This window comes from Wasmannia auropunctata, unplaced genomic scaffold, assembly GCF_000956235.1.
Source record: "Wasmannia auropunctata unplaced genomic scaffold, wasmannia.A_1.0 LD336035.1, whole genome shotgun sequence".
Taxonomy (NCBI): Eukaryota; Metazoa; Arthropoda; class Insecta; order Hymenoptera; family Formicidae; genus Wasmannia; species Wasmannia auropunctata.
The window spans coordinates 836,705-850,257 of NW_012026855.1; the positions used below are offsets into that span (position 1 = coordinate 836,705).

The window sequence follows — 13,553 nt, forward strand, 5'->3', positions numbered from 1 at the left end:
ACTAGACAGATTTTCTATGAAATAAAATAACCTCAATCTGAATCTACTGACTAATTTAAATGGTCAGTGGCTAGACAGTCACTAGATTATATATTTTAGAAACGGCAGCGCCATCTGCTACCATTTTTTTTATGTAGTGACTAGACGGCAGTTATATCACAAAAACTGATTATGAATATGCAGCCAGTAACTAGTCAGTGATTAACTAGAAAAGTTAATCTAATCAATATTGTCTAGCTACTAGGTCTTAAATCAGATTGACTAGATTCATTTCTACTCGGGAAGCTGCCCCGTTGCTTGCTCTTCCGCGCCGTGCGCGGGGCTTGAGAGAAAAGCCGCGAAGTGACGATGACGGTGCCGCGTACAAGTTGAGCTAAAAGCACTATAAAAGCGTTCTGCGACCTCCTCGAATGTCGCGCGGATGTGCAGGTGTTTTACGGGCATACCGGCATCGCGGCAGCGCTCGATAAGATTAGTGAAGATTCTAAGAAGCAGCCGCATAGCGAGCCGGCGTCATAAAATCGCATAACTTCGCGCGTCACGTCACCTTCTCCAGAACGAACGAATCCGTCACGCATCTTGTTTTGAAAATACTACAGTCGTGTCAATTTCCAGCTGTCGCGTAAGCTTTCGTTTTTTACATTTCCAAATACGATATGCAGACTATTTCGAAATCTTCGATTTTATCTCTAATAGGTCCTCGACAAATTTAGAATTGTTCATTCTTTAAATAAAACGTCGATCTCAATATAGTTTCGAAATTATATAACAAGATAAACTAAGATTCTAGAAACGAAATAAATTAATCAAGTACTAATTTTTTAACTTTTGGTATGTCTTAAGAAGATACATGTGATTATGCGTAATAAACTGTCGCAATAGGAAAATAGTAAACTTCAGACGTTTCTGAGTTTATAGATTTAAATGTACCTAGGAGATGATAGAATGACACGCGTTATATTCGGGATTCACGATATTACAGATTGGAATATCTCTCGCGTGTCAGCTTCGAAGATTCGACCACCTCGTCCATCGTCGAACCTAATCATTACTTCTTCATTCCACGGCGCCGGTTCATCCGTATAACGTTGCATGTCGATAAACGCGTTTCATCTGTCACCGAATGTGAAAGCCGGAACCAAATGCGTACTGTACTTTTACGAGCGGTTGCGTCGCTCGAAACGTCAACGTCGAACGCTCTCGGGAGTTTCCCCGGGTATTGTGAAGAAGGTACATTCGTCGCCGGCTTATTTGACTCTCGTTTCGTGCGCGGGCACCACGAGTTACATTTCCACCGGCTTCCGACGGCAGCCCGCACTAAAGGCGGGCACAATGGCGAACAGCCGGAGAGAGAATAGGACCTCCCGAAGGTATACGACAGCGGGGTGTACAATTCGGAATGCATTGGCGGAAGAACGGAGAAGCTCGCCGTAAAACATCGCGCGTCGAACCGACAATGAAAGGGCAAGAGGGCTCGGGGATGCTTCCGAGGTGCATTTTGCCGGCTACGACGACAACGATGACGACGACGACGACCACGACGACGGACAATGCATCCATGGTGTATTGGCGAGCGATATGCCAATCTCGGAAATGTAATACCGTAGTCGCGTCGATACGCGAAAACCCTCGTCAGTCGCTCCTCGGGAATCACCGGGGACAAGTCTTCCGGATCATTGACTCATACTCGGAGACGTGGCTATACGCGTGCACGACTTTCTGCGTCCGTGAAAATCGATTCTTTCGCGACTCGCGAACACACGTACGCATGAACGAGCATTATCTGCAGCGAAATGGATTTTACTGATACTTCCTGGTTTCACAATATCAATTGACATTTATTATTTTCTGTCTATATTAATTTACAGTTCCCAAAAGATAATCAAATAAATGTCGTTAAAGTCAATAAATATTTTTCAAATTAAATTAATAAATATACATTTCTTTAAATTAAATTGAATCTTAAATTTTGGATTAATTTAAAAGATTAACTTATAAAATTTTAAAAATAAAATTAGCAAGTAGAGGAAAGCACTAAACACTGAAGACAATTGCAAATATTTTAGACATTTAGATTACTTTAATCCTTTGATGCGTAGATAAAAGATAAAATACATCATGTATTTCAACTAAAAACATTAAGTTATAAAGAATTAAAAATTTTTAATAATAAATTATTTTATGTTCTGCATTATGTTAGCGTAAGATAATCTGCTGTTATCAAGCAGATTATCTTTGCAGCATTGTGCAAATGGAAAAACTGAATATAAAATAAGCAGGTATTATATTTTACAGAATTACTTATAGAAATTCTACTTTTCATTTCTTTATGCTATAATCAATTTAACATTTAGGATAATTTAATAATTTTAATATAAAAGCTAATAAAAAAACAATGGATGGCAATTATTGTAATAGATTTTCATTGGTAACTCATTTACCCTATTAATATTCTTAATTTTTAGATACATTCCTGTGTCTCGTTTCGTTAATCAATTTTTCTTTCAATCTCTTCTATTTCTAATGCTGTGATCTCCGCAGTTTGATTAACGATGCAACTCTTTCTCAACGCGTTCATAATTGACGCTCAGATATAATCTTCCTCGTAATACGTGCCATAAAGTTTATCGCGCAGTTTGTACAACGTGTAGAAAATTATAATGAGCGAAAGTAGACTAAAGACGTAGCATCTACTATAATTAATTTGGAGGCGCCATGCTTTCAGACGCGCAGGAATAAGTAATCGATCCAGATGAAGAAAAATATATACAATATATATTATATCGAGCTCGCGATATTACAATTAACTTGGGCGTAATTATGAAACTAATAATTAAGAAACTTTGCATCTCTTGGATGCTTGGCCATTCCCGTCGTTAGGTCTCGTCTCGCACGATACGTTTTCTCGCAGGAATTCCTGAGCATCGATTACCAGTCTGTTCTAGCTCACGCTTATTTACCTGCATCGCACGTACGAAAAACTCGCGCGCTCAACTACTCGAGCAGACCCGCGTCACTCTTATTCCCTTTCACGATGCGTGACTTTTAGACACGTAATCCATTAGATTATGTATGCGAGCGCTATTTCGGATAAGGCATGTAACGAAGCGTGGAGATCGTGCCGTTGCAAAAAAATGAGCGCGAAATTAGCGCGCAGTCATTAACCATGACATATAGCTTTTTCGGTTCTTCTAAGAAACGATCTAAATAGAACAGCTTGACATATCGCTACGTTGTGAGAAAAGTGACACAAGTAAAAAAAATTAGCATTTTTGAGATAAAAGGAAAACGATTCTAAAGGAAAGAACCTATTTATATTTTTACGACCAATTCTTATCTCAAAAATACTAAATTTTTATTTGTGTCGCTTTTCTATTAACGCAGCGGTACTCTATACTGAAATAATGTATATCTTTTCCCATAAGAAATTCATTATACAATTTAATTAAATCTAAAATTCAAGACATCGACATCCTTCGCTTTCGCAATTTTAAACGAGATCCTATACTTGGGAGACACACGCTCAGGTGGAGGTTGGGAGCATATTTTAGCTACACTTGTTTCCCTAATATGACTAAGAGGCGTGTATGGAGCGTAATGAACGGCCATCTCGCCGGCGAGGGTACGCCTAGAACGCCGAAATGTGCTCGCGCGCCCATCTACGAGCGCGCGGAGAAACGAATTAGTATACAAATCACTTTTCAATTTCTTGTTCCTTTTACTTTAGAGAGTATGCAAGGTCGACAGCGAGCCCATTTGTCTTCTGGACTCGGGCGCGCTCTTGTCAAGTACAAAACGAACGGCGCGGGCAGGTATACCTACGATCGAAGATTCTACCTGCCCTTTCGTAGACATTTCGAGTACGTTCTTCCGTCGACGGGAGTTCTATTAACGGGCGTTTTAGCTTTGCGACCGCCCGGCGCTTTTTTCTCTACAAGGATTGAAAAGCTCCGTTAGCCCTGCCTCCATGATGACGTTATCGTCAGACGAGCAGTTAAATGGTTTCTCCGAAGGATTCGCACAGGAAGGGGAAAAGGTCGCGAACGTTCGGAAATCCCATCACCGAAAATACGCGAGAAACTACCCTTAACGAGTCCTATTCTACATGGCCGTAAGTTTCCGTCCGAAGTCGAGAAAAGGGGCCGAATTCGACGACGGTGGCGCAACGATGTCGAATTGCCGCGCGACGGGCGCTTAAACGCTCGTTACGGACTAACGTATGATAACTCAATCGATAAAAAGTTGTTTCCAGCCGCGATGTCGTACATCATACTCGAAACCGAAACTGACAACGAAATCCCGTCTTTAACGGTAGGCGTATAACGGAACGCGATAAATCACGATAAAAAAAAAAACGTGAGATCGTTTCTCTTCGTGAAGCTGGCGAAAGCGTCCTGCAGCGTTCTGCGCGCGACCATCTCAAGATTTTGCAAATCGCATCGCATTTGCGGTCCATCCGGCAGGAAGCGAACGGCTGCGGTTCACTATCGTGAGAATAGATGGGCCGTTGGCGAGCTAACGTGACAATAAGCATTTTCGCATTCCGGTTAAATAATTTCTTTGCGTAATCTCGTTGGGAAAGAAAGAAAAAGAGGAAGAGATAGAAAGAGAAAGACAGAAAGCTGCAGATATCGATACAGCTTATCGGCGGCTTAGCTTTTAATGGAAGTGTGGAACACGCAGGCGCCAACCTGGAAGTTTATGGGGTAAAAAGGGACCTTCCGAACACCCCCCCAGCCCCTTTCGTATTTTCAGCTCGCCCTTTCGAGTCATGACCACCATTTCGCGCGGAGCTCTCGGGTAACAGCTGAAACTGAAGCTTGTCGCGGCGGAAAGTTAACGCGGCGAATGGCCGGTCACCTGATACAAAGAAAATCGAGGGCCTGTCTGGCAGTCTGTGGTCAGGGGAGAAAGGCATTGTTGCGGGATTGCGGGAATCGGACGATCAATTGACTTTCCTAATTTTCCCGCGCGTTGCGCTGGCATTAATGTAACGTCCGTCGCATTCGGCCTCCCTTTTCCACGTTGCCGATCTGCGTGACAGAGATAATTCTATTCGGCTGGTGATTACAAAGGCACGAGTCGGGCGGACGAGCAGGCGGATCACGAAATTGCTCGTCATTTCCCGATGTAGGGGAATAGAATGTGAAATAAAATCACTGTTAAATGTGCAATAATGAGTTATTTTACACAATTATATATTACATTATGGCCACTAAATGATTGTGGTTAAAATTTTCTTTTAGAGAATGCACGCAAATAAAGAGAATAAAATATAATATATATGTAATATACATATATGTAATATATGTAGGTATATATATGTATATATATGTAATATAATTATCATATTAAATTAAATAAAGCGGAAAAGAAATTTTGTCATTACTTTACGATAAAGATAGAATGGTTTGTTGCAAAAATATCGTAAAAAAAAATAATTTTTTTTGCAAGAAAGGGCTATTTAACTAAATATAATATTTAATTTCTAGATGTATTAGATAAATTCGAGTTTTAATTTTAGTATTTACTATTTGCTGTTATTGCAACTAATTATTGTAGCAAATTCATAGAATGAAATAATAAATTCAGTAGTTATATTTGTTATATAATACAAACGCAATGACGTATTTGCGAATTATATCCCTCTTTTTGTAACTGTAAATCGTGACGAATAATACTATTTCCAGTTAAGCCAAATATTGAAATAAGTTTACAAAATTTTGCACCGCTTTCTGTATTCTATAACAATATCAAATAGTTGACAAATAAGTTACGGGCGAGATGTTTTGTTGTGCAATGTTTTCTAAACAGGAAATCTATATTTTTAGACTTGAACTGTATATACTTTCAACTTTATATTTTTAGATTCCAAAGAAGAATAATAAAACTTTCATATTTTCACAACACTCTTTTCTGTGTCAAAATCAGTATTGTCTCCAACTTGCTGATCTTATTTCTTACGAATATGATGGGTTCTGAGTTAAAGTATCCAAGAAGGACATAGCAAAATCTTGAGCAAAACTTTACAAGAGTTTTTAATCCTAATCTAGCAATTCTAGCTATATGAAAACAAAATATTGCATTATTCTTTCATGACATTATTTCAAAATCACATATTATACAACTTTTTTGGATATAAATAATTTTGTACATTTAAATTATCAGTTTCATGTAATGTAGAGACATTGGTCGGTAAAACGAGATTGTCAAGAACATATTACAATCAGATGAATTCATTATATAATGTGACTGCAACTGCTATTGATCTACTTATATTAATAACGTGTGAAAATGCAAATAAATTCATTACGCCAATTACGTCAATCGTACAACACGCAGGAGTTATTCGTCAGATTGATTGTGAAATCGACATTTAAGAATGAACGATTGCCGGGTTTACGGTCTTTTATGCTTCTGGCAGGGGACCGAATTCTCGGACAAAGAGAACTTAATCGCTAATTGAGTGAGAATAGTTATGAGAGCACAAATGGCCCGAACGATTGATGGACTTTCCTAGTTCGCTGGTCGCTGGCGGACGTGTAACGACGAATTTAATGCGACTTTTCGTATATTTCCCGTCGACCCATATGTTCGTGCAAAACCGACTGCCGAAAGATGACCTCATTCATGCCCCCGATCACAATAGCGCGAAATGTGTCGCCGTTTAAATGGGCTACAGGTCGCGTAGAAATGCGTTCAATGGCACGACTACCGCCTCGTTAGCCTGTCGTTTAGGAATTATATATAATTTGAACCGTTACCATTATATACGTACCACGCGCGCGCTACTCGGCGCTTTTATGGGCACGCGAACATCGATTATGAATTCTATTGGGTTAACAACGAACGACTTTGTACTTAGCCAACTTTCCATCGCAAGTATTCAGCAACCGGAAGCAACATTACTCCCATTTTAGGATACAAAAGCGCGTTATGTACACGATCTTTCGAGAAAGATTATTGTTGTGAGATAATGTACTTGCTCTCATGCAATATGAGAAATTATAAGATTCGTGTATCTAAATATAGATATATTATTATATTATTTACTGTATGCGTGCTCTAGAATTCGAGTAGTTGAAAGATATATAAAGATATAAATGAAATTCGTAATTCACACACACAATTACGAATATCATATATCCAATCACAGATGTATAATAGTTGAAAATTTTTTCTCATTTAATTAAAAACATTCAAGAGAAGTAACAAAAATATTGTATAATTTCGACATATGTCATAATTATTTTTCTCCTAGATTACTTTATTTAAATGAATATTATTTAATTCCGTTTCTATATCACAAAACATCATAACTTTTGTATAAAAATTTGTTCGTGTAGTAATAAACAATAATAGTACTATCGGATATTTCGAAATCTGTCGGACGATATGCAATAGATATTCATATGCAAATATTCATCAGATATGTGTACTATGTGGAAGATCAATTCAAAGTTATTGTAAAACCATTTCTAGATTCGTAATATCGAGACTGGTTTTTTATCGAATCTTGATAAAATTGTGTTTCATGAGTTAAGCGTACAAAGTTTAATGTTATAAAATACTTTTCAAGATACTGTATTTTTTTCTAGTATACGAATAGCTTCATACAAACGCGAAGTACGACTTTTAAAGCAGACGCTGCTGTATGTCAAGCATTAGCGCGTGTACTAATCTAAAAACAAAAGAACATGCTGTTTTCTTTCTCTCTCACCTAAATAACGGCAGTTCTACGTCCATTGATGATGCATCGGGGGTGGCGGCGGTGGCGGCAACGGCAGGGGTCTCTCTAAAACGGGAACGGGAGACACGTCCGGCATGGCGAACCTCAGCTTCTGCCAGAACAACTTGTCCCCCCATACCAGCACGGTGTGCGACGAGATTCTCTTTTTGAGATCGGCGTCGAGATCCCGTGGGCACACACCGCCCACCAGAAGCAAAATTACCGAGCGGCCCTTCCCCTTGAGAGCGTCCCTCAGGGCCGCCTTGAATTCAAACCTGGACCACTCGCCGTGCAGAAAGTTCTTCGACAATACGAGAATAGTGCGCCTCGAAGAATCGGCCGCCTCGGCTACGGCATCGGCGACATTGCTGCCAGCACCAAGATCTCGATAGTGTAAGCACAGCCTATAGGAAGTTTCAAGACCCGGCACGAGAATCGTCGAGACGAAGGCCTCGTCGACCGCAGAATAGGAGATGTAGGCGTCGAACGGTTTCTCCTGATCCTCGAAGGCTGCGGTCTTGTAGCACGCCCGCAGACCGCATCTGCTCGCGGCCCAGGTTCTCAGAGTACGACGATGCCTGATTGCACCGCACACTAACGCCACCGCTGCGAAAATCAGCACGACTGTGGCCAACAGCAGCGGCAGATAAGCCTCCAACGGATGTGCCTCGACGACGGAAGTCGTGCCCGTTAATGCCGCGCAATTTATGACCGATCCGTTCGTAGGAAGAGTTATGGGTACGCCGAGGGAACAGGTGACGCTACGCCAGTCGTTGATCTTTGCTCGGTTGCGGGACATCCACTCCCGTACGCGATCTAGATATGAGCACTCGCAGTTCCACGGATTACTAGACAAACCAATGTCGACTAGATACGGATTCTGACCCAATTGCCAGAGAGCGAAAGTGCCGAGTCGATTGTTTTCCAAACGCAAGACCTCCAGCTGACGCAGCGGCAAGAACGTACCGTTATCAATATATGTCAATAGATTATTCTGCAGGTAAAGCTCCTTCAAATTTTCCAACGGCATCAACTCCACGCCGTTAAGCATACTTATCTTGTTGTTCTCTAAATGTAGCACAAGCAACCGCTTCAGACCACTGAAGGTGTGATTACGGATCGCGATGATGTTGCTATCGTTCGCGTAAAGGATCTCCAAGTTCTTCCGGCCAATGAACGAATGGGAATTTAGTTCCCCGAAATTGTTCCCGTCGAGATAAACCTCCGTCGCGTCCATCGGCAATCGACCTGGCAGGGTTTTATAGCCAGAGCTGGAACAGTCGACGACATTCGCTGCCCAGGACTGATCGTGATAACACGTGCAGTTTGTCGGACACGTCATCTCACAGTCGCAAGCGTCGAAGTCGCAGCAATGGCAGAGAGCGAAGCAGTGCGCCTTGTAAGTGCACAAGAATTGCGAGGATTTGGCCTCCAACAGCGGTATAAACGACTTGTGACGATCGTAAGGTAATCTACAGTAAACGGACTCGAGATCCATCACCCTCGGATGCTGTCTCAGCGCAAGCGAATTGATCCTCTGCAACCACTCCGTGGTGCAGTCGCATATAAAGGGATTTCCGCCGATGTAGAACGCCGGAAGTTGCCTGTTAGATGGCAGCGGAGTAAGCTGGAACGCCGAGAGGTTCATCTTGACGATCAGATTCGCGTAGAGATCCACTCGAGTAAGATTCGTCTTCGCGAAGAATGTTTGCGGCTCCACGGAGGATATCAAGTTATTGTTGACGAACAGTAGCTCGATGGAATCTGGAATCGACCGAGCGTATATCCTCGTTAACCGGTTAAATGACACATCGAGCGTCTGCAGATTCATATTCTGTGGCGCGACGCCAAGATCCGTAATAAGATTTTTATGTAGATCCATCCACTGTAATTTTTCAGGCAGCTGACTGTAATCGAACTGCGTGATCATGTTGTCAGACATGTTCAGATACAAAACACCGGGTGCGCTCGCGAAGATGCCAGCCATGTCCTGCAACAAATTTGAGTCCAGTCGAAGCGCTTGAAGCGCCGGATTGGCAGCGAACGCACCTTCCTCCACGAATTCGATTCTGTTTCTGGCCAGATTTAAGATCTGCAGCGCCGGCAATTCCACGAGATCCTCCTTCGTGACGTTAGTGATCTCGTTGCCGATCATCCTTAGTCCATACAGACTTGACATTCCTCGGAAACCGGGTTTATTCAGGCTTCTGATCTGATTCTCGCCCAGATCGAGGGTTCGCAATATCCTCATGTCTTTTAGCGCCACCGGTATGTTGTCAAGATTGTTGCCGGACAGGTTTAAATCTTGCATGCTCGAGCAGTTCCGAAAGGCATCCGGATGAATTCCCTCGAGCAAGTTGGAGTCCAAGGCCAGCAGCGAGAGCGCGAATAATCCGTTAAGGGAGTAAGCGTCAAGATAAGTCAACCGATTGTGAGCTAAGTCCAGAGTGTGTAGATTGCTCATCGGCGAGAAAGTGTCCGCTGATATCGAATCTATCTCGTTAAATTGGAGATTTAAAATCTGTAAAGTATAGAGATCTTTGAACATTGTCGGACCCAGCTTGCTAATCCGATTGTGAGATAAGTTGAGGAGTACGAGACGTATCAATCCGGAGAATGTTCCCGAGTCCAACCACGAGCTGGACAGAACGTTCCGTGACAAGTCGAGAGCGACCAGTTGATTCATGTCGGCCACCAAACCGGGTGATAGCGCACTGATAGAGTTGTTTTGCAATCTCAGTTCCTTCAGCGACTTAGTCGCATCCTGGAACATCGCCGTCGGCAAAGCGACAATTTTGTTGCCAGATAGGTCGAGGCTCTCAAGGGACCTAAGTCCATGTAGAGCCTTGTCATATACCATGGAGATCGCGTTGCTGGACAAATTCAGTACTCTCAGACGTTTCAACGATGAGAATCCGTTGATTGGCAGCTTGGTGATTTGATTGTTCGACACGTCCAACGATTGCACGTCCAGGGAACATGAGAGAGGAGCCGACGTGGATTCCAATTGTCGTCTCGGATGCTTCTCGGATATTTTCTCGTCAATGACATCTTGAAAACCAAGTTCTGTGATTTCCTTCAGCGAATTCCACGAGATGTTCAAAGTTACTAAGTTGGATAAGGAACAAAACAGGCGATCCGGAATTTGCCAGATGTTATTCCACGATAGATCGAGTTTTTCGATCTGCGGCGTATTGTCGAAAGCGCCGCTTTCCAATTCCAAACTGTATTTGGTTTTGCGTCCGTTTAGTGTTCTAACAGTCAAATTACGGAGATCGCGCAGACCGCTGAGCAACTTGGCTGGCCAATGCACCAACTTGCATCCGGTTAGTTTCAACGACCGCAGTCGCCATAGGTGAAGGAAGCTGTCCACGCTGAGTACGCCATTGTCATCTTCCAGATCGGAGTCCTCACAGACGATGTTCATGGAGGTTACGTATTCGCTCGTGGCCTGAGAAAAGTTCGTTCTGAGCGAGTCGTTGCCCGTGTAACGATGCACGCAGGTAAGCGCGCCATCCTGGCGCGAATCCCACGAACAATAGTCGGGCAAATCGAGCCTTGGCGGTAGCTCGCTGGTCACGGCGAGCACGTGGTACACTGGCACGAGCAGGCAGTAATAGACCAACGACAACGACAACAATCTTCTCCCGGGACCTTCGTGCCGACCGACGAGCCCACGCATCTTTAGTGAACTCGTTGCCTGCGCTTGGTACCGGTTCTCTGCTTCCTAATCATCACACGCCGCGCGACCGCGTCACGTTACCGGTTATTGCCCACTACGCTGCGCGTCTATTCACGCAAGGCCTGGCCGAGATGTGTTACTGAAACTGTTCGCTCCGTCGCAGTACAAGAATCACTCCGATTCGATTAGCTGTGAGCATTTATTGGACTGACATGAAATGCCACTATAAATCAACGATTAGTCGGTTCATTAATATGATTTCGAAATCGTAATTATTATCACGTAACTTCAACTTATATCCAAGATTGTTTACACTATGACATCACTTAATTTAAAACGTCGGTGATTTAGCTGACGCGGCACGGATAATTACGGTACGTTTCTTTATAAGCAAAGATAAGCTATTTTATTGTTCGCGATGATTCTCTAAATTCCGTATTCGACTCAGACTTAGTTCTTCAAAACGATCGGCAGTGATTACCGAGTCACGTCACGTCAAAGTCGCTTAACAAGTATCAACCCTGTATCAGAATGTTATCCACTTACGGTGGTTCGCTGACAAACTAATGTCGCGTCTCGCTATGATATCCCGCATTCCGATCAGAGGGACGTGTCCTGTTATCCGCGCGACATTGACGTCTCGTGCAAACCTCTCGAATCGCGTCCCGAGATGTGCCATTACAAGATCCCGCACATCACACTATTTCCTCGATGTCGATGTCGATGTCGAAGCAAACACGCTCCGTTTCTCGATCAGTGTCCATTGAAAGATCAGCGAGACTCCAAGATTCCAGAAGACGAGAGAATCGTCGATCAGGGGAAAAAAAGGAATGACAAGAGAAAATGATGATTTCGCGATCTAAGGGCTATCCGCGGCAACGAAGACGGTAATGGGCAAATGGGGAGAGGTAGAGATCGGAGCAGAGATCGTCTCCCTACGACGGCAGAGACCGTAACGCTCGGTACGACGGCCACCGCACGACTGACGAGCGAGATCTCCTCGGCATCTAACTCGACGCAGCGTCCACCAATCGTTTCTACCCCCACCGAACCGGTGGCGGCAGCACTCACACATAGCGGCGGCGAGCGGCGGCACCCAAGTGGAGTGAGCACGCGCCTACCGCAGGACCTCGGGGTAGGACGAGGACGTCCTGCGTTTCGTACGCGAAGCGGCGTCTTTCTTGCGCGTACACGCGCGCCCCTCGGTTGTAACGCACGCACACGGCCGTGCGCCGTTACCATTACACGCGATCGACGTACGGACGTGTGATGTGCGACGAGCGTGTAGAGAAGAGAGAAGAACGAGCGGACATTGCACGCAACCTGTCTGTATCTTCTCGCCGTTCTCCCGGTCGGTCCTGCACCAGGGCGAGACCGGGGACACGGTATCGGAAAAAAGCATCGACACTTTACTCGTTATTAGAGCCGACAAAAAATATCGATATCCGTGCCGGGCGCGCGAAAAAAGAAAATATCGATGAATGCGCTGATATCGTCGATACGAGTAAATATCGAAAAAGTAAGGAGATGGGGTCCCATTCTCGTGCGTTTTAATGTTCTCACGTGCGTACATATGCGTTTCCGCAAATTTCTAAATTATACTTATCTATATAGTAATTAAATTATTCGTTTAGATAGATTGAACAGTTGCGTCATGAAATTTCTTAATGCATTCTGCAAAGATATACGCGACGTTGCTCTCCAACGCAAGCCGTTTGGTACAGACAGAATCAGCTTCTGTATCCGGCTTTTCCGGCTTTTCTCGAATGTCCAGGCGAAATGCAAAGCGACAGTAGACAAAAGACGTGGACAGGACGCACGTTCGAAACTAGCTCGAGCGTTACGTGAGTCGTCGTGGACGGTCCTCGACGACGGCAGAGGGACAGCGGCATCTCTTGCACCGTCTTTACCAGTCGTCTCCATCTCGCTCGAGATCTCATCCGAGAAGGGGAGCCTTCGTCTGTTCATAGAACTATTCCATGAGAGGGCGGAGAACGCGAACACGTAGCGCGCGCTCGTCTTCACGCATACGCAGCGCATACTCATGCCGACTGCAGCATTGAAAGATGCACACAGGGACGTTGGCGGACGACAGAGAGAGACGGAGAGAAGAGGACGAGTAACCGGCATGTGCACACGACT

General features: G+C 43.8%; 1 protein-coding gene across 1 annotated transcript in view; it reads right to left on the bottom strand.

Moving 5' to 3' along the window:
- The window catches only part of LOC105452251 (protein toll), a 52,506-nt gene extending 40,117 nt beyond the window's left edge, over positions 1-12,389 (bottom strand). Inside the window, exon 1 of the mRNA XM_011693204.1 lies at positions 7,721-12,389. Within this exon, the coding sequence (XP_011691506.1) occupies positions 7,737-11,411 (3,675 nt within the window). The 5' untranslated portion in view covers positions 11,412-12,389 and the 3' untranslated portion in view covers positions 7,721-7,736. The remainder of the gene's footprint in view (positions 1-7,720) is intronic.
- Between the last annotated feature and the right edge of the window lie 1,164 nt (positions 12,390-13,553).